This window comes from Ovis aries, chromosome 9 (genome assembly GCF_016772045.2).
Source record: "Ovis aries strain OAR_USU_Benz2616 breed Rambouillet chromosome 9, ARS-UI_Ramb_v3.0, whole genome shotgun sequence".
NCBI classification, from domain to species: Eukaryota; Metazoa; Chordata; class Mammalia; order Artiodactyla; family Bovidae; genus Ovis; species Ovis aries.
Genome location: NC_056062.1, coordinates 21,551,047 through 21,572,779, shown reverse-complemented (window position 1 = coordinate 21,572,779; position 21,733 = coordinate 21,551,047). Strand labels below are relative to the sequence as shown.

General features: G+C 38.8%; 1 protein-coding gene across 21 annotated transcripts in view; it reads left to right on the top strand.

The window, feature by feature from the left end:
* PHF20L1 (PHD finger protein 20 like 1) overlaps positions 1-15,611 on the top strand; it is a 72,916-nt gene extending 57,305 nt beyond the window's left edge. For 11 of the 21 annotated variants that reach the window (XM_027972883.3, XM_042254080.2, XM_027972884.3 and 8 more), the window contains 6 exons: positions 2,446-2,627; positions 3,611-3,710; positions 5,012-5,207; positions 6,676-7,042; positions 8,299-8,464; positions 9,828-15,611. In XM_027972883.3, coding sequence (XP_027828684.1) covers positions 2,446-2,627; positions 3,611-3,710; positions 5,012-5,207; positions 6,676-7,042; positions 8,299-8,464; positions 9,828-9,970 — 1,154 coding nt within the window. In that variant the 3' untranslated portion in view covers positions 9,971-15,611. The remainder of the gene's footprint in view (positions 1-2,445; positions 2,628-3,610; positions 3,711-5,011; positions 5,208-6,675; positions 7,043-8,298; positions 8,465-9,827) is intronic. The other 10 variants (XM_060420003.1, XM_060393350.1, XM_012183540.5 and 7 more) reach the window with 1 other exon arrangement.
* Positions 15,612-21,733: the final 6,122 nt, after the last annotated feature.

Sequence of the window (21,733 nt, the reverse complement as noted above, 5' to 3'; positions counted from 1 at the left end):
GGGTTTGGGGAGGGCAGATGCTGGCAAGATAGCCCTGGTAGCTGGTGTTGAAAATCAGGTAACCCCCATCCTGTGAGTCATCAAGGTCTGATGGTTGCCTGTTTATGCAGAGTGATGGAGAGTGGGGGATGGGCGAGTGGTGTGGCCGGAACTAGAACAGGTGAGCGGGGCTGGAAGGAGTGTCCTGAGCGTTCCCTTGCTCTTCACGCGTTCAAGCACTGAGCCCTGAGAAGGAAAGTGGAGAGTTTCTCAAACTTGAGGGTGCATCAGAACCAGCTAGAGAACTTCTTAGGCCTGATCGCTGGGCCTTACCCAGAGAATTTCTGGGTTCCAGCCAGTTCCCAGGTAGTGCTGACTTGGACAGCGCACTTGGGCACTATGTCTGGAAACAGGAGTGATAGTTCTGGGGGCAGCAGTGTGCTGGGGCCGCTTGGTTGGAGCTGTCATCAGGTGGTGGTCCAGTGCGAGAGGCAACCTGTACCTGCTTTTCTTACTTCCAACCCTGTGACCCATTTACTTAGCCTCCAGAATTCAGTCGAATATTGCTTTAATGCTTGTGAGTTAGTCAGATTGGATTTTCTGGCCAATATATCAAATTTGGCTTCTAACACCATAAAGCCTGGCTGTTTTGGTTATACAAGCCCATGTAAGATATACCCTAATTCCTTTTAAGGGTAATAGTGTTTAAATTAAATTCATTACTGTTATGATTGCCATCCGTTTAATACCACGTATGTGTGCAACAGTGTTTGAAACTGTTCATCTGTGTTCTAGTCTGTCATTTTGAAACATGAACTTGTGTTCAGGAAAGCCCAAGAGAAAAATAAAGATTTTGGATTTCAGTTAGGAAGAGTATGAATAAGTGAAATTTCTTACTCAGATTGTTAATATTAAAATATTTTATAATAGCTAATTGATTTACTTCTTGCTGCTTGAATGTTTTCTTGTATTTCTTTACCATTATCCTCATTTCTACTGACCTCACTCTCCAAGATGTCCTAAGATTTTAAGGAGAAAAAACATGTGTTTTTCTATAAAACATTAACTTTTTATAAATCAGAAACAAAACATTCAAAAACATTGAGTCAGGGAAAAAATAGCCAGGATTGGAAGCTGATAAGGAAACTAAAGCATATGAAATATTTAGAATACAAATAGCATGAATAACTTGGTTTGAGTTCAGGCAGCTTACATCTGATCTGATTAAGTCTGAAAAGGAAATTTTCTCTATATCACGACTCCCTCCTCCCCACTTCCAGAAACATGCTGGAGTGGCTGTCGTGTATATCAGGCTTCACTCTGAGCACTGGCTGCGGAGCAGTCAGCAGTGCAAAAGCCCTTGTTCTCCTGGACGCTTGACGTGCTAGAAAGGGGAAGTGAATAAACGGCAGTGGAGGAATGTCTGAGCACATGACTGCAAGTTAGGGAGGTGAGGTAGAGAGGAAGGAGCCCTCTCTGCCCTGAGGATGGCCCCCATTTAGCAGCCTCGGGGCAGTGGGACGACTCAGGTTCCCCAGCATTTCTCCACCCATACTCCGGCACACCTCTAGCGTCCTGCCGTCGTTTCTTTCCCTTTGTCATCACTCATGTATTTCCTTATATTTGCCTCAGTTATTTTTCCTGAGTAGCCTGAGCTAAATGGTAGTCTTTGATTCGACCCTGTTACAAGAACAAACCTGAAACCTAGCCCTTAAATAGAGTCTTTGTAGTGGTCATCCATATAATCTAACTTCTGGGATGTACTTTTTTGCGGGGGAGGGGGGTTATCAAAATGAGATTTAGAATGTTATTAAATTCCTCAGGGAACTCATCCCGATTTAAGAAATCCCGGTGAGATCCGTGAGTGCACGGGCTCTAGAATGAGGCTGTCCAGGCACACCGTTGGCTTTACCACACGCTGGCTACACTGCCTGGCAGGTTGTGTCTTATATACAAAGTGCTTCATGTGGTCCCTGCTGTCTCTGAAGTGCAGTGCTGGTTACTGTTAACTGAGATTGTTAAAGAGTCGTATTGCTGTTGGCTCCTAGGCATGCTCTTTCACTTCCCTGAAGTGCTATTATCTGTATGGTGCAAATAATAAAACCTCTTTCTATGACCCATTGCTGTGAGGATCAGAAGGGGTAATGTTTGTGAAAGCATTTGAAGACTGCCTATTTTAATTATTAATATCCACTTTGGCCATCACTTCTATAAGCACCTGGACTAGAGGATACTTTCTGAGTCACTTGTAATGGTATTAACATAAGATGTAAAACAATCACAGTCACCCAAGCTTCAAAAATCATTTGTTTCTTTGACTGGCAGCAAATACTCTGTTCCCATTCATCCGTCCTCCCTGTCTAAATACTTAATAGCTTATATGCACTTCCCACAGCACCTTTCTTTCTAGAAAATGACAGAAAAATGGAAAAAGCAGTGCTGAGCGCAATTTTATGTATGTTCTAGACTTATCGGACATGGAATTCCTGGATGATTCTTCCACGGAGAGTTTGCTCCTCAGTGGGGATGAGTACAATCAGGACTTTGATTCAACGAATTTTGAAGAGTCTCAGGATGAAGACGATGCCCTTAATGAAATTGTGCGATGCATCTGTGAGCTGGACGAGGAGAATGGCTTCATGATTCAGGTGACCTGTGTTCCCTTCACAGGAATCAGTCGGTCCAGGTGCTCGGCATGTGCGTGGGGACACCTGTGTTCTCTTTTTCCTCCCCATCCTTTGGAAGATGGAGGTTTCTAGCTTGTCATCACGTTTAAAGTACCAGTTTTAACGACTGTCAGGTCTCATCTTCAGATGAAAGTGTCGTTTTCTTACCCAAGGACCTGTCTCCAGGGTGTTTATTTTGAGGTTTTCAAGCTAAGATTCTTTTCAAGAGCCATTAAAACGGCTAAGCTTCCACATTGAAGGGGAGACCATAGAACTGTTCTCCGGCTGGTCTGGATCCTGTTATCTAGTAATTTATGTTATCTAGTCACCCTTTAAAGGGCAGATACTGAAACAGAGTTTCCACAGTGTCGAAGATTAAAGGAAAGCTTTGTTGCAAGGATTACCCTTACATATCACCTCTCCCTGTAGAAAAGGGATCTTTGAGACAAAGGAAAGCATAACCCGTGTTTTGTGATGACGTTTGGAAGATCTGGAGGTGTTAGTTCTAGACACGAAGAAAGAGTAACTTCCGTCTTACTCTTCTTTTCCCCGCTTTCCAGTGGTTTTCGCAAATAAGGGAACTACAAGTTTGTAGGTTCACCACACAATTAGTACTTCACAAGGTTGTTTCCTCACACACTGCTTCAAAGTTGCTTTTTTTCTTTTTTTAATTTCTCTAATAAGCAATTTTTAAGTATTAAGGATGTGGGAAATAGAAGACATAGTTTTTTACTTACTTGTGATTAAACCAGTTTACTAAAGCACATGTTAATGGGTGCAACAAGAGGAAGTTCCTGAAATAGCCTACTTTAAGTAATGTAAAGCTCATGGTAAGTCATGACTCGCTTTTGTGACATGGATTAAGAAGGGAGCGGGCTGAAGCCGCGGGAGGACTCAGCCATCTAGCTGAAGAGAAGGGGCTTGTCTTGGTTCCCGGCAAGTAAAACGCGGTTGTCTTCCGGCAGTGTGAAGAGTGCCTGTGCTGGCAGCACAGCGTGTGCATGGGGCTGCTGGAGGAGAGCATCCCGGAGCAGTACCTCTGCTACATCTGCCGGGACCCCCCGGGTAAGCCTCCGTCCCTCCTGCGCTCACAGGTCCCACTGTACATCCGCCGCCTGACATCCCACCTTCCATGTCAGCTAGACACTGCTTCCTTGTTAAAACTTGAAAGTATTTTTCACTGTTAAGAGTTTTATTTTCCACATCAGTTACTTAAAACATTAGCATAAATTCATCAGCGTAATTAACGCCTTACAGGAAGGACCGGGTTGCGGCTTTTTCCTGGAGAAGAACTCGCTCTTTAATGTACTCCTGTGTGTTGATTTCTAAATAGGCTAATATATGGTTATTTGAATGGATTCATAGCCTGAACTCAGGCTCCTCCTGACGGGGTTTTGAACAAGTTTCTGGGGGTGCTGCATGACCTTGCAGTATAAGAGCAGGTGGGATGCCCAGGGACCACGTCCAACCCCTTTGTTTCACTGACGGGGCAAGTAGGAGCCTGGGCCTCACATGCCTTGTGCTCAAGACGGTTAGACTGGCGGCACCAGGAGGAGCTCCTGCACCTGCCTCCCCCGCACTTGGGCCTTCCTTGCTGCAGGGGCTCTTTGAGCAGCAGTGTCCTACATGTGGTGTGTGCTTCCAGTTCCCCAGCAGAACCCATGCAAGCATCTCAGATAAAGGCTGCTGCCTTTTCTTGTGTGTATCAGATGAATAACACAAAGAAGCAGGAGAGTTATTTAAACCTTCATGAATGTAGGCATTTTTCATTCATTCATCTAGCAGCATTTATGGGATTCCCTCTGTTTGCCAGTCTCTGTGGTTAGAGGTAAGATGAGGTAAGAGGTAACCATGCCATCCACTCGCTCACTATATAGTAGGGGACACAGACATAGAAGCAGCTAATTGTAACTGGATATAGTCACTGTTGATAGTGAAGATATAGGATTATATCAGATTCTATAGATACAGAGCTCTTAAACATGAAGGAGGGGGTCCCGGTTTACTTAACTAGAATTCTATGTTTCATCCAGTTCAACTCCTAGTTTCTATCTAGCCCTTTCGACCTTTTTAGAGAACAGATGACAGATACGTAAAAAAATAAAAAGGTAGTCCTCTGCAGGTGTGACCTGCCACTGACCACATCCTTAATGGAGTTTATCCTCCTTACTGGGCAGGAAATCTGACGGTGGGAAGAACTCTAAACAGTGCCAACTGCTCGAAACACTAGCCTTGCTCGTCTTTGGAATTTGTTCTTAGTCCTCGAGCTTGCCTCACTCACTGAGTGATATTGGTCTGGTAGCAGTTGAAGGGAAGCCTTGAGTGAATGGACTCTTTTGTCACTGTGATCTCAATTTCATCTACAGGTCAGAGATGGAGTGCAAAGTATCGCTACGATAAGGATTGGTTGAATAATGGGAGAATGTGTGGGTTATCGTTTTTAAAAGAAAATTACTCTCACCTCAATGCCAAAAAGATAGTTTCCACACACCATCTGCTTGCTGACGTCTATGGTGTTACAGAAGTCCTACATGGGTTACAGCTGAAGATCGGAATACTCAAGTAAGTGAAGGGCGGCCAAGGGAGGGGCTCGGTTAGGTGTAAGTTTTAATTCAAGCTAAGTCAGTTGTTCTTTGTTTCCAACTAATTTTTACTGGAGTGTAGTTGCTTTACTGGCCAACTGGAACTGATCATGTCTTTGGTAGACTCCATGCATCCTGGTGTCAGGATGGCACCAGGCATCTTTGGTGTACCTTGTTTATGTCTGCCTTCCCTGACTAAGCCTTGAGTTCCTGGAAGGTCGGGATTGTGTCTTACTCATCATTTTATTCCTAAAGCTTAGTGGAGGGGTAAGTTCTCAGTAACAAATGAAATTTGCTTCTGTTGGATGTCATAAACCTGAAGATGAATTTCTTCATAAAAAAGTCATGCAAATGCTAAAACTCAAGAGGGAAACTAACTTATAAAGTTAGGCTTTAAAAAAAAATGTGGTTGTCCTTGACATCAATATAAATTTCTGAACATGCGTAATTTCAGTAAAGATTTCCGCTGGACAAATTTTGCCTGATGCTTATAGGTTCTGTTTATGTTAATGTTTCTACTAATAGTAGTTACTATCACTAGCTAGTATTTATTGAAAGTCTACTAGGTCCCTGAAATTGTTGGTTTCATATATTTCATTTAATCCTTACAATAATGACCTTACTGTGATAGCTGGGTGATCAAAGACAGAGGTTCTGTAACTTGTCCAAGCTCCTCCTGTAAGGCAGAGCAGGACTCTACCCATGGGACTGTTGAGTTACAAGTCTAGCTCTCCTTCTACTGCACCTTCTACTGTTGAAGAATTATAGTATTTTCTGGATATTAAATAATGAGAGGTCTAAAAGATAAAATTTATAGCTTCAGAAACAAGATTTGGATTTATGTCTCCAGATTGTCCTTCTTTTACTCATTATAGAATTTGAGGAAAGGATTCCTCTCTTACTTACTGCAAAATTTTAATTATTACAGAATCAATTGTGTAGTATCATGCTCGAGTGTTCAGTGAGGATGGTGGTAAAGACACATTATCTTGCACTGTTAGCACGTAATTAGTACAACCTCTTTGGAGGCCACTTTGGCAGTACTTGTCAGAATTAAAATGTGCAGACATTTTCTAGCAATTCCATATCTAGAAATTGATCTAACTGATATCCCCACTAGTGTGCAAAGTTGCGTTCAACTCTTGTGACCCCATGGACTGCAGCATGTCAGGCTTCTCTGTCCGTCACTATCTCCTGGAGTTTGCTCAGACTCACATCCATTGACTCAGTGATGCCATCCATCCATCTCATCCTCTGTTGCCCCTTCTCCTCTTGCCCTGAATCTTTCCCAACATCAGGGTCTTTTCCAGTGAGTTGGCTCTTTGCATCAGGTGCAGAGGTCCACATAAAAAAAAAAAAAAAAAAAAAACTAAAAAAACAGCAACAACAAAAAACTTGTTACTACTCTTTTTTTTTCCCCTGAACTGTTTCTCCCAATTTGTTTAAAGGAATAAACATCATCCTGACCTTCGTCTTTGGGCTTGTTCGGGGAAGAAGAAAGATCAAGATCAAGTGGTTGCTGGGGTGGAGAAAAAAATAATGGTGCAAAACACAGTTAATGTAGAAGAAAAGAAGTATCACATACAGAACCACAAAGAACCACCTCGTTTACCCCTAAAAATGGAAGGAACTTATATAACAAGTGAGCACAGCTACCAAAAGCCACAAAGTTTTGGTCCAGACTGCAAATCTGTCGCAGACCCTGGGAGCTCAGATGATGATGATGTTAGTAGTTTTGAAGAAGAACAAGAATTTCATATGAGAGAGAAAAACCGTTTACGATATCCAGTAAAAGAAGATGGAAGGCCCGGAAAGGTATAAGTAGTTCATTTGTCTTTGCTTAGAAATACGATAGAACAAAGGAAAATTTCATGAAATAAGGCATACTGAATTCCCAGATTTTACTTATATTTCCAAGTTCATAAGTACCTTGTTAGGGTAAAGACATTCTTTGCTGTCTCTCCAAGAACACACTGACCTTTTAAACACTTAATTATCCCCTAATTCAGAAATACAGTAATTCATTAAACTTTTTGCCTTAACGAAAGTTCTGATTCTATAAATACACTTTGATGTCACTAAAAACCATGAACCGCATTTTTTCCCAGAGAACATCTGTGTGTTAAAAACATGAAAGTGCAAATGGGTGTGTATATATTAATATAACTTGTGTTGTTTTGTACATGTTTCAGATAAGAAATGTCAGTCTGGTTGTCTTTTTAAACTTTAGCATATTTGTATATGTATATCAATCCCATTATGCAATAAGCTGAATTCTTATAGCTCTGTATATATTGAATATTTATAAACTTATTTCCTATTCACGACTTAGAGATCTCATGCCTTCATTGTTTTATTGATTTTCAGTTAGCAATACTCCTTTAAAATCAGTTCTTTATTTTTCTGGCCTCTTTTATCAAGTAAGTTCTATAAGTAAATACTTAACTGAATTTGAATAGCTTGTATTACATGAAATTTTGTGGTGAATTATTTGTCAAATTAATATTCATCTTACAAAGTGAGTTATTGCTGGTGAATCTGAGCTCAGATTTTGTGTGTGTGTTAAGCAGTCTGCACTTTTTAAATTTTTAAAGGATTTTTGTCTTTCCCTCATCTCATTGATTTAGCTGCAATAATAAGTTCTAGTGTGCAGTTAAGGACACTATACTGGCTTCTGCCAGCTTCCTTAATTTTTTTTCATATTGCTTTTTGCCTTCATTCCACTTAAAACACAGTTTAGATTAATTGAGGAAGGGGTCAGTCTAAATTATCTGGGCTTCCTGGTTACCTATATAACTGGCTCCTTTATTTCTTTAGCAGGTTTGATTGAAGGCCTCCTATCCTGTGTAGCACTGGGCTAGGCATCGGGAAGAGACACAGCAGGCATGTCTGCTTTTTTAGGGCCATCAGGTGTAATTTAGTTACGTGCTTGTACTTCCTTTAAGAATATTCTGGGGGTCAGATTGGATTTTAACCTAGCCTCTTGGGTAATGAGGTTTTTAATGTATTTTTCCCTGTGTGACATGACATTACATTTCATCCAATTCTTTGTTTCCGTTGGTTCTTTGGAGAAGAATCCAGCTGAAAGGAATACAGTATTTGTTTATAATGATAAAAAGAGCACTGAAGACCCGGGAGACTCGCATCTTCAGTGGCAGCTCAATCTCCTTACGCACATCGAGAACGTGCAGAAAGAAGTCACCAGCAGGATGGACCTCATCGAAAAGGAAGTTGACGGTAATTTAAGAAGGATCTGAAACACAGTTGCTGTAGTCTGTAAAGTGTTTTTTGTGTGTGTGCTTATGAATAACATGATGTTCCTTAAAGTCTTAAATTATGGGACAAAAACTGCAGACAGTGACCACACTGATGGAGCTTTATTGCTTCCTTAGCATTGTATTTAGCATATCTGGCAGTTAGGGTATTTGATGGCTATTTTAGGGATTTTTCTTTTTTAAGGTAGGGACTTAAGAAATACTGTCCATCTGCCAGGCTCAGTGTATACCACATGTGGGATATTTATTAATTTCATTGAACTGTGTTTTCTTTGAAAGTCAGCATAAGGACTTTAAGCATATTTGAAATATTGGGGAAAACATTTTGTTTTCACTTTGGTCAGTGTTTTTTAAGTGAAATTAACAACAAAAAAGAACTCCTGCTAGGTTAAGTGGGTAAACTTTTAGTTCACATATACATTTTCAGATGTTTTTCTTCTGTATTTTTAATTTCATTACACAGGAACCCTAAGGAGTAGACAGGGAAAATATCCTCATTTTATAGTTGAGAAAATAAGAGTAATTGAGATTACTCGATTTCAAATCTAGTGTTTTTCCTGTGCTTTTTGACTCCCATCTTTAAACTCATAGATTGTATTTCCCACCCCCCTTTTTATTTGCAAAAGCATGCACTACTTTCACCCCCCACTAAGTTAGTGTTCCTACTGCTTTGTTTTTCCCTGTGAAAAGAGGAAATGGAAACCCACTTCAGAAGCAGCCTGCATTTGGTTATAAGCTAGCTGTAGAGTTAGTTTAGTTTTAAGTAGATTTTTAAAGAAGAAAAAATTGCAACTTGATGCCATTTTCCATTATTATTAATAAAAAGGATAAAATGTAACTAATTGCATTCTGCCTAGATTTCTAGTATGTTTGCATTTTTTTAAAGTACTGGTTCAGGAGGACACTAAGAAGTTTCCACCTCCTTTTTTTTCGTTAAAAAGAACTTATGGACTAAAAAAGGTTAGGGTAGCTGAGTTTCATTTAAGATGGAAATGATAAGCTTAAATTAATAGTAATCTTGAGCAGGTACGGGGGACGTTGTTTTCTGTTCTAGAAGTGAGTAAAAGGAGACACTCAAAATGAAGTTATTTTATATCTATAAAGGGGGAAATTACCTAAAATAATGACAGGTAAAACAACAGATAAAGGTTACCAGGATGGGCTGAGGGACAGAGGATGCTTAATGGCTCAGAGGTGGCTTGTGGCTTTCTAGAGAAAGGGAAGCGAACTCTTTCTGCATCATTTTTTCAGCCTTCTCATTATACCATTTTCTGACTGTGTTTTCAGTTGCCATGTAAATGTGTGTGTTCTCTTCTCTCTTTTAGTTCTGGAAAGCTGGCTTGATTTCACAGGGGAGTTGGAGCCACCCGATCCTCTTGCAAGGCTGCCCCAGCTTAAACGCCACATCAAACAACTCCTAATTGACATGGGCAAAGTACAGCAGATAGCCACTCTCTGCTCTGTATGATGGCAGTGAACACGTGATGCAAAGAATGGGGCTCTGTTCAGTCGACTCACTTTTATTATCCACATGGCTGCTAAGTGGATAGTTTAAAAGCTTAGTGATGTTTGGTCATTTACTGATTTGTGACATCAATAGGATGGCACCTTGAAAAGGAAAGTGAAGAACAACTTTATCAGGGAAGCTAATATTAAAAAACATTCATGAGCTAGATACAAATGACAATGTGCCATATGCCCAGGGTCAGTGGAGGTAGATTAGAATCTATGCTGAGGGAATCAGATTGGCAGGATTTTTGAGTAGTTGCTAACATGAAACACGAGATACCTGTAGGAAGAAATACGGTGCATTCTTACAGTTCTTAGTAGAAAGATCTATGTTTATAAACCAGCATTTGGCCAAAACGAAAATTGTAGAGGAGATTTAAATTGTGGAGAGTTCTGTAAGGTTGTTGTAAGAACTGTCTTCTCTGCAGTTGATCCAGCTGCACTGAAGTCCAGAGTATTAAACTTTTATGGGATCATGAACTGTTTCTTAGGTGATGAATGTCCTTGGCCAGAAAACTGACAGTAGAAGTCTCACTTCCGAGGAGAACAGCTGTGGCACCCTTACTTCGTTATGAGTATGTTTTAAAAACCGTGAAATAATTGGAATCCATTGCTGGCATTATAAACTCATTGTAAAACACAGAATGGCTCGCGGAATTGTCAGTGTGCCAAATAACGATACTGCTGGAAAGAGAGATTTAAACAACTGTGGGAGTTCTCTCACCCAAGTCTTACATAATGCCATCAGTCCATCAGAGACGCGTCTATCCCGTATACTATATATAGAATATATATAGTCAGAGTTCAGCATTCAGGTTTCAATGTACAGTTTGACCCTGAGTGTGCTTGATATTTGCCTTCAGAAAAAAAAAAGTAAATAGCCTCAGCTGGGATGAGGAGTGACAAAAATAACAAAATAATTTGTGGCTGTGGATTTTTTTTTAAACTGCTGGTAGTGGAATACTGGAAAAGCTTCATTTCTGAAGATGAATTTTATTTTTAAAAAATACATAAGGCACTCAAAACTTGTAGCTTTGATCACAAATGGACAGATTTCTGAAACCAAAGGCAACTAAGTTGCTGCGTTAGCTCTTGCTGGATCTCGGCCTGGCCTCCGTCTGCCAGTGCTCTTGCGAGGCGTGTGCCGCCCCCATGCTCGCGCAGGTGTGCGTTCAGTGTGTATGCTTGTTTGAAACAAACACTCAGCATACATGTGTACATAATCGACATATTTATATCTACACATATCTAGTTTTATTACTATAGTCTATAAGAGTTGGTGGTTAACATGAAATGTTACCTTTTAACAGACTGTTTTTAAAAAATTAAAAATGTTATGTATAGGTTTTGAAACTTTTTTAAAAAGGGGGGAGAAAAGACTGTTAAGAGGAGGCTATTTGATGACATGTTAACACTTGAATATTTTATGCCTCATCCTGTTTATCAGTTCTAGCAATCTGTATAAATGCATTTTAGAACTGATAGACAGTCAACTTGAATTTATCTTTGATAAGAATACATGCCACTGTACATTCAGATATTATTTAAAACTGCAAACACACTGTTCTATATGTAAGGTACTGTATGTAAAACTCTTTATTAAAACAATTCCACATATCATAAAATTTCAGCTTGCCTTTTTGCGGCCTTATATTTTGATGTAAAGATGATTAAAAGAATGTGCAAAGCAGTAACTAGAAATTTTTATTGCCTTTTGAGATTCTCCGACTTGACCCATGTGCCAAAGATCACAGACGTAAAATACAGCCCTGTGTATTTACTTATGATGCATTACCATTGTGAGAGACCTTACTGAGAAATGAAAAGCTTTAGTAGAGGAGATACAAGGTAGTTATTAAATATGAGGATTAAAGTAAAAAAAGATAGTGCCTGTGTTTCACATGTGGAGTAAACTTTCTAATGTCTCTTTTTCAGGGTTGATACTCTATTTTTTCATTTGTGTTTTAAAATAATGACCCTAATCTTTCCCCTGTTGTTAAATTCTAGACATTTATCTGTTTTTCAGAATGGAACAAATAGCATTCTTAACAGGCTGTGAACAGTGGTGTTGCCCAGATTCTTGTCACATGCTCGAGGGACCTTTTGTGCCTAGTAACACTCATATTCTCAGCCCCTGATGACCATAGTTAAATTAATGTGCATTTTTTCTTGGGACATTTTAAAATTAGATCACTTTGATAGCCAGCTGACTAGAAGTTTCATTAATAATTAGAATATTGAATTCTTGCTCTGCTTTAATGAATTGGGAGTCTGAAGTTTTTAATTTATATTTTAAAGTAAATCTGTATTGAATTACTTATACGCACATCTCCATTTATTAATAATACAGAGTGTATCAAAAATTGGTTGAAGCCTTTTAGCAACGATAGGCTGCTGACTCATTCTGTATTTAGGTGAGTGAATTTGTTTTTGACAAGTCAGTCCATTGTGAGAGGTTTCGGAGGAGTTGGTTTTCTTTCCACGTAGTCTTACTTTAAAAAAAATGTGAGTATATACATCTAAATATAAGCAGTAAACTAGGGAGGGTGTTTCTTGAAAAGGTAACTTTTCATTGCCACCCAGACAGAGTAGACAGACACTGTAGGGAGAGATCCTTCTTAGTCTGCTACTGATAAGTATAGTTTGTACTTCTTCATACTCACAGTGTGGTTCTGCTGACTTTCAAACTTGAGTAGTGTACACTTTCCTTAAAGGAAATTGATTATTCTCATTATTTAAGGTGAAATCCTTTTTCCCACATTCACCTTATTTCCACTGACTTACATCCTCTCAGATGTTCTTATTCTGTGTTTTCAAGATGAAGGGAAAGACCTCATTTCCCCTCCAGCCAACAGGATCTCCTGCCAGCTTCATGCTCTCTGTTATCACATCTTCTAAGAGCCCCGGGTGGAAACTCACAGCCCCCTCCACCCTAGTTCATTCCTTCACTGGTTGTGCTGGTTCCTCAAAGTGGATGGTGTCATCTTCCTTCTGAATCCCACTTAGTAGGACACCATTTTTTATAAAATCACATCATGACGGTAATACTATGGGCTTCTGAAATTTTAATTTTCATTCTGATTCATCAAAATGATCACTATCAGGCTAGGGGTTTAATACTGAGTGACGGCTCTGTGCCAGGTATTGTACGTGTTACCTGTAGCATCTGATTTAGTTCTTTTGTGGAGAGGTGGAACAGGATCATTTTCAAGCTGAGGAGGAGGAGGACAGGAAGCTGAGGGTTAGAAACATTTAGAGACTTGACAGGTTCAAGATGCAAACCCAGTTTTGTTCCAGCTTGTGTTCTCCTTGCAGGTGTGTTTCCCATATTCTTGTCATTTCTTTTCTGAAATCCTTAGTGACTCCCTATTTCAAATCAAGTGTAATCTGGATCTTTTGTACTTTGCCTAATCAGTTCTCAAATTCATTTAAGTGTATAGCCTCATGATTTCCATGGATGGCTTCCATTTCTTGCCTTCATATTATTTTCCTCTTCTGGAAAATTCTGCTTTGTTTGCTGTGTTGCTTCAAATGCACACAGTACTTCAGGCTTTGATTTCTCTTCCTAAGAGAAGCAGTCCATCACTGGAGATGTCTTAATAGTGTCATTGTACCAAGCTATGGAGGGACCATGTCAGTAGATAATATATTTCCTATGGTGGGACAGAAAGGAGCTTTGTAATTCTCTTCTCAGATTTTTTGCTTTGGCAATTTACTAGCAATAACCTCTCTGAGCTTTGGTTTTCTTATGTGTTAAAAGGAATAATACCTAGCTTAGAACCTGGGTTTTGAGGGTTTAATGAAGCAAATACAGTAAATTATAAAGTTGAAAGTTAAATATGGTAGACACATTGAATGTCATCTGTTTGCCAGCCATTAAGTTATATGGTTGGACGTGAAATTAATAGAATCACAGTCTACATAGCCTAATGGAAACATTAAAAAAATATTTTTTCAACAAGATAAGTGATGTCAAAGAGTACAAGGAACCATGGAGGCAAAAGAAAAGATAAATAGACTTGTAGGTGGAGAGGTTTGGGGGAAATAGAATCTATATGTTAACTAAAACAGGGTTTGTGTGCTCAGTCACTTAGTCATGTCTTGACTCTTTACAGCCCCATGGACAGTAAGGCTCCTTTGTCCATAGAATTCTCCAGGCAAAAATACTGAAGGGGTTTGCCATTTTCTACTCCAAGGGATCTTCCCAACTTAGGGGTCAAACCCACATCTCTTGCTGCTTCTGCATTGGCAGGTGGATTCTTTACCACCAGCGCCACCTGGGAAACCTTCAGTTAAAACAGTCGTTTTTGAATGGTATTTGACTGTGACCTCTCCATAGGAATTTCAGAACATTCTCATCCGTTTCTGGTACCTTGAAAGTACATCCAGAGACAAAACTGAAGTGTACTTATCAGCTAAGGACTTGTACTTAGATCATCCAAGGACGTTTGGAATGAGGAAGAGAGAAAAGGAGGGAAGAGGGAGGAAAAAGCCCAAGTAAATAAGTGCAATTGGGGACAGTGCTGTGGGCAGCGGGGCTTTGAGTCTGCCATTTGAAATTGCTCATCATAAATTTAAACAGTTGCAGAGTGTGATTTCTAATTTGTAAATATTGGGCAATTAAAATCAACCTCTTATCAATGTTGGAATAGAATCAATACCGTTTTGTTAGTTACCAACATCTGTTTTAAAAGTACACAAGCAAGCTCTTCTTTAACATTTGGAAAATTTTCAGTTTTTATATTCTATTTTTTGCCTTTCTATTTTACTTCCTAATAGAATGTTGTCTTCTTTTATACTTACAAGTCTTTATCATACTTTTGTCCATAAACACACACAAAGAATGGCAATTTAAAATTGTATTTATAGGCTTCATAACAGTATCAAAATACTTGGTGAACTAATCACTAATATCACTGAATATAAAATAGAGAAGTCTGCAATTATAGTTGAAGATTTCAGCCCTCCTTTAACACTAATCGATGGAACAAGTAGCCAGAATATCAGGACAGAACACTGCAACAAAAATGAATACTCAACCTAATTGACATTGAGAGGACACTCCACCCAACAACATGAGAATAGGAATTTCCTTTTTAAAACACATGGAACACTCAAAGAGATGGACTACATACTAGGCTATAAAAGGTCTCAACTCGTTTAAAGTTGAAATGTGTAACATGTTCTCCAACAATAATGAAATTATACTGGAAACTGGTATTAAATATCTGAAAAAACTCCAAAGTGTTTGGAAATTATCAACATACTTGTAAACAATCCATGACTCAAAAAAGTTATGTTAAATTATAAAATGGGTGAATGAAAAGGAAACCACATTATGTTAAATTTTGTGGGATGCAGCTCAATATTAGAGGGAAACTTACCATTTTAAATGATTATAATAAAAAGCAAGGTACCCATTTTAACTACTTACTGTGGTGATCATTTTGCAATATATGCAAATTTTGACTCATACTGTACCCTTCAAACTAATGTCAATTATACCTCAGTTTATAAAAAAACTAGAAATTTTAAATAAGAAAGGTATAAAATCATTGGTTTAAGATTTTAAAAAGAAGGCATTTTAAAACCAAAATAAATGGAAAGAAATGTGTGAAATTATGAAGTATCAAACGGACACACAAAAGGGAAGTATCAATATAAACAAAAAAGCTGATTCTTTGCATGGAAAATAAAACTGGTTAACTCCTACGTAGACTGATTGAAAATTAAAATGGAAGAGGTAACATTACAACATATCAAACATACAATTTTTAAAAGGGATATAGAGAAACACTTAACAGCTTACATGAAACAAAAATTCCTCAAAGGCAGAAGTTAGCAAATTGACTTAAGAAATTAAATAAATTGAATTTGTAATTGAAAATGTTCCTTCAAAATTCCAGGCCTAAATGTGAATTATATCAAACATTTAAGGAAGAAGCCTTGATTTTACACAAGCACTGACAAGAAAGAAACACGTATTTTTCAAGACCAACTTTTTAACCTCATGCCAGAACCAGAAGAAAACACTACAAGGAAAGGAAATTACAGAGTAACACGTGTAGAATATAGACACAGTCCTCAGCAAAATAATTACATGAATACAATGATATACAGGAAGTGTAATATATCAGGATCAAGTTGGGTATTCCACAGGAATACAAAGGTAGTTCAAAGTCAATGAATTATGTTAATTTACTAAGATAAGGGTTTTCATAAATTTCAGTGTCCATTCATGATTAAAAACTACTAGAGTAAGAATTTGCATAACAATATAGAGCATCTATCAGGAGACAAACCTCGTAATGGTAAAAGAATGCTTTCTCTAAAATAAGGAACAAACCCAGAATATCCACTATCACCGTTATTATCCAACAATGTGTAGGTCCTACTACTGCAATAGGGCACTGGGCAATTGAGGAAAAATAAAAGGCATAGATAGCACTTAGAAAGGAAGAAAAAATATTTGCAGGTGACATGTACTTGGAAAAGCCTAAGGAACCTACCAAAAATGCCACTAGAATTAAGATTTCTTTACATTAGCAAGGTGCTGTTGGAGATTAGAATTTTTGTAAATGCCATTTTCGATAACATCAAAGAAAAAACTTGACAGTGAATCTGAAAACATATGCAGAACCTGTGCACAGAAAACTGCAAAACAATGCCTACCTAGAATAAAGATGGGGTAAATAGAAATACTAAGAACGTGGGTTGAAAGACACAATACTGTTAAAATGTCAGTTCTCCCAAAACTAATAGAGTGCAATCCCATGTGAAATCCCAGCAGACTTTTTGAAGCAGAAATTAGCAAACTGATTCAAATTTTATATGGAAATGTGAAGAAACAAGAATATCCTGAGCAATTTTGAAAAAGAAGAAATCAAGTTGAAGGGCATGCAGTTTCTGATTTGGAGGTTATTGAGCTGTAGTAGCCGGGACAGCGTAGATGTAGCATAAAGACAGAGATGTAGGTTGGTGGTACGGAATAGGGAATCTAGAAATAGACCTAAAAATACAGCCAACCGAATGAAGGAGGGCGCCTGTTGTTCCGCATCCTTCCTTGTCGGTGTTTGGCGTTTGCCAATGTTTTGCATGTTAGCCATTGTAATAGGTGTGCAGTGATACTTCATTTTAATTTGCACGTGGGTATCCAGTTGTGCCAGTGCCCGTTGTTGAAAATATTATTTTCCCTTTGAATTACGTCGGTCTCTTTATCAAAAATCAATTGACCATAATTATGTAGGTTTATTTCCACAGGTATTTGTATTCTCTTCTCATTGATCTAGATGTCTGTCCTTAGTGAAATGTCATACTGTCTTGATTACTGTGGCTTTAAGGTTTGGAATAATTCCTTTAACTATGTTCTTGTTTCTTGCCTGTATTTTGCCAATTCTAGTGGTTTTTTGTTTTTGTTTTTTTGCATTCCTATAAAAGTTCTAGGATCAGGTTTGTTCAGTTCAGTCACTCAGTTGTGTCTGCCTCTTTGCAACCCCTTGGACTTCAGCACGCCAGGCCTCCCTGTCCATCACCAACTCCTGGAGCTTGCTGAAACGCATGTCCATCAAGTCAGTGATGCCATCCAACCATCTCATCCTCTGTCATCCCCTTCTCAGATTTGTTACTTTCTTTTAAAAGCCTGCTGGACTTTTGACAGGAATTGCACTGAATCTACAGATAAGTTACCATCTTAACACTATTGAATCTTTTGATCCAAGAGCATGGTGTGTTTCTCCATTTGTTTAGCATTTCTGGTTTGTTTTTTTCCTTTCCCCTAGCAATATTTTGTAGTTTTCAGTGTCCAGATTTTGCACTTATTTTGTTAAATTTGTTTCTGAGTATCTTATTCTTTCTGATGATACTGTAAATGGAATTGTTTTCTCAATTTTGTTTTCAGATGTTTAATTACTAGAATATAAATAAACTTGATCTTTAAAAAATATCTTGTATCTGATGACATTGTTAAACTCACTTATTAATCCTAGAATTTTTGAATATTTCCAAATATTTTCTAGGGAGAAAACTAAGGAGGCCTTAGAGGTAAATGAAATGTAAGATCCTGGATTAGATCCTGGAGCAGGAAAAAGAAAATTTACTGGTCGAAAAGCTGGTGGAAGCCTGTAAAAGTTTGTAGTTTTGTTAATAGTATTGTATTGATAGTTTCTTACTTTTGTTAATTATGATATGGTTGTGTAAGATGTTAATATTAGGTGAAATTGGTTAAAGAGTATTGGGAACTCTGTATTACTGTTTCAACTTTGGAACAAGTTGACAACTTATTTCAAAATGAAAAGTAAAAAAAAAAAAAAGAAAGAAACAATGTAAACTGTGGACTTTAGTTAAAAATAGTGTATAAGTATTGTTTCATTAATTGTAACAACTGAACCACAGTAACGCAAGATACCAAACTAGCAGAAACTGGAGAAAGGGAATATGGGAATTTTCTGTACTGTATGCTCAATTTTCCTGTAAATCTAAAACTGTAAAATATATAATTAAAAAAGTTATAAGAGAAAGGAATGTGAGGGGATAATTATACTATGCTGTCTTTTTAGTTTCAGAAAGAGAATTCAGTAAAATTATGACAACCCTACAATTTAAAGTTTTGTTCTTGAAACACTCTGTCTCTAGGAGTCAGTCTTGCCCAGGAAATCAAGGAGAAAATGCCTTCATTAGAAAAGCATTCTTCTTTCTTACAGTCAGCACGGGAGCATTGGAAGATTGAAAACAAACTTCAAAGATAGAAGAATAGAGAGTGTTGCTTGGGAGAAAGGCCGAGGTCTTACAAGGGAGACTGGCCAGATTTCAATTAGAAAATGGGGCTTGGAAGGCCACTGTAGGTTGATAGAAGTGAGTGATGGTGTTGCATGGGTGATAAAATTGTCTTGAAAAGAGACGCTAGAACAAGCGGACACAAGTTAATTGAGAGGACTAGGCCAGACTGCATGGTCAGATCTTGGCTCTTTTTTGTTGGAAATTCTCCACAGACAGACAGGTCTAGGATCAGCAGACTATTTTGAGAAGCTCTATCTTAAAGTCACAAATGGAAGGCTCATAGAGAGGAGGGACCATCTCTTTATAGGAAAACAGAATTTTTTTGCCATCCCCCAAATGTCTCTCTGGCAATATGGATTATCTTGAGCTGAAAACGATCAAGGCCCAAAAGACTCAAGAGAAGACTGGTCTTTCTCATAGCTATCTGAAAGGATTTAGGCAGAGGGCTTGCTCCAGAATAGAGCTGTCACTGCAGATATCAGCAGAGAACATGGGCAATGTCTGGTGGGGAAAACTCAGCAGGGCCTAGAGATCAGAGTCCACTCTCAGTTCCGTTCAGTTCAGTCACTCAGTCGTGTCCTACTCTTTGTGACCCCGTGAACCACAGCACGCCAGGCCTCCCTGTCCATCACCAACTCCCAGAGTCCACCCAAACCCATGTCCATTGAGTCGGTGATGCCATCCAACCATCTCATCCTCTGTCGTCCCCTTCTCCTCCTGCCTCAATCTTTCCCAGCATCAGGGTCTTTTCCAGTGAGTCAGCTCTTCCCATCAGGTGGCCACAGTATTGGAGTTTCAGCTTCAACATCAGTCCTTCACATGAACACTCAGGACTGATCTCCTTTAGAATGGACTGGTTGGATCTCCTTGCAGTCCAAGGGACTTTCAAGAGTCTTCTCCAACACCACAGTTCAAAAGCATCAATTCTTCAGCGTTCAGCTTTATTTATAGTCCAGCTCTCACATCCATACATGACTACTGGAAAACCATAGCCTTGACTAGATGGACCTTTGTTGGCAAAAGTAATGCCTCTGCTTTTGAATATGCTATCTAGGTTGGTCATAACTTTTCTTCCAAGGAGCAAGCGTCTTTTAATTTCATGGCTGCAGTCACCATCTGCAGTGATTTTGGAACCCAGAAAAATAAAGTCAGCCACTGTTTCCACTGTTTCCCCATCTATTTGCCATGAAGTGATGGGACCGGATGCCATGATCTTCATTTTCTGAATGTTGAGCTTTAAGCCAACTTTTTCGCTCTCCTCTTTCACTTTCATCAAGAGGCTTTTTAAGTTTCTCTTCACTTTCTGCCATAAGGGTGGTGTCATCTGCATATCTGAGGTTCTTGATATTTCTCCCGGCAATCTTGATTCCAGCTTGTGCTTCCTCCAGCCCAGCGTTTCTTATGATTTACTCTGCATAGAAGTTAAATAAGTAGGGGGACAATATACAGCCTGGACATCCTCCTTTTCCTATTTGGAACTAGTCTGTTGTTCCATGTCCAGTTCTAACTGTTGCTTCCTGACCTGCATACAGGTTTCTCAAGAGGCATGTTAGGTGGTCTGGTATTCCCATCTCTTTCAGAATTTTCCACAGTTTATTGTGATCTACACAGTCAAAGGCTTTGGCATAGTCAATAAAGCAGAAATCGATGTTTTTCTGGAACTCTCTTGAGACTTTTTCCATGATCCAGCAGATGTTGGCAATTAGATCTCTGGTTCCTCTGCCTTTTCTAAGACCAGCTTGAACATCTGGAAGTTCACAGTTCACATATTGCTGAAGACTGGCTTGGAGAATTTTTAGCATTACTTTGCTAGCATGTGGGATGAAGCAATTGTGAATTAGTCTGAGCATTCTTTGGCGTTGCCTTTCTTTGGGATTGGAATGAAAACTGACCTTTTCCAGTCCTGTGGCCACTGCTGAGTTTTTGCTGGCATGTTGAGTGCAGCACTTTCACAGCATCATCTTTTAGGATTTGAAATAGCTCAACTGGAATTCCACCACCTCCACTAGCTTTGTTTGTAGTGATGCTTCCTAAGGCCCACTTGACTTCACATTCCAGAATGTCTGGCTCTAGGTGAGTGATCACACTATTGTGATTATCTGGGTCATGAAGATCTTTTTTGTACAGTTTTTCTGTGTATTCTTGCCACCTCCTCTTAATATCTTCTGCTTCTGTTAGGTCCATACAGTTTCTGTCATTTACTGAGCACATATTTGCAAAAAATGTTCCCTTGGTATCTCTAATTTTCTTGAAGAGATCTTTAGTGTTTCCCTTTCTATTGTTTTCCTCTATTTCTTTGCATTGATCACTGAGGAAGACTTTCTTATCTCTCCTTGCTATTCTTTGGAACTCTGCATTCAAATAGGTAATTTTTCCTTTTCTCCTTTGCTTTTTGCTTCCCTTCTTTTCACAGCTATTTGTAAGGCCTCCTCAGACAGCCATGTTGCTTTTTTGCATTTCTTTTTCTTGGGGATGGTCTTGATTCCTGTCTCCATTACAGTGTCACAAAGCTCCATCCATAGTTCATCTGTTCACTCTGGGACTCATTAAATCTTCCTGGCCCAGCAAGTATTTGTTTACCAAACATTTGCTTTTCCATTTCCATGCCAATTGCTTTCCTCCCCTTCAAAATCCCAAATCACTACCCCCAATATCCTTGTTTTTCTGAAGCTGAAGATAGTATTTGAGTTGAAGATTTGGGCCATTTGGGCCCGTTATTCACTTCTCATGCGTCTCTCCCATGTACAAGTGTTACTAAACTTTTGATTTTCCCCTGTTCATTTGTCTCAAGTTGACCTAATTCTTAGACTAGCCAGGAGAACCCAGGAGAGTATAGGAGAATGTCCTCTAACACCTTGAATGAGCCACTGTGTTCAGTGCTCATAGAAAATCTAGACAGATGTGGGAAGATTAGACCATGAAGATCAGCACAGAATACTCCAGGTAA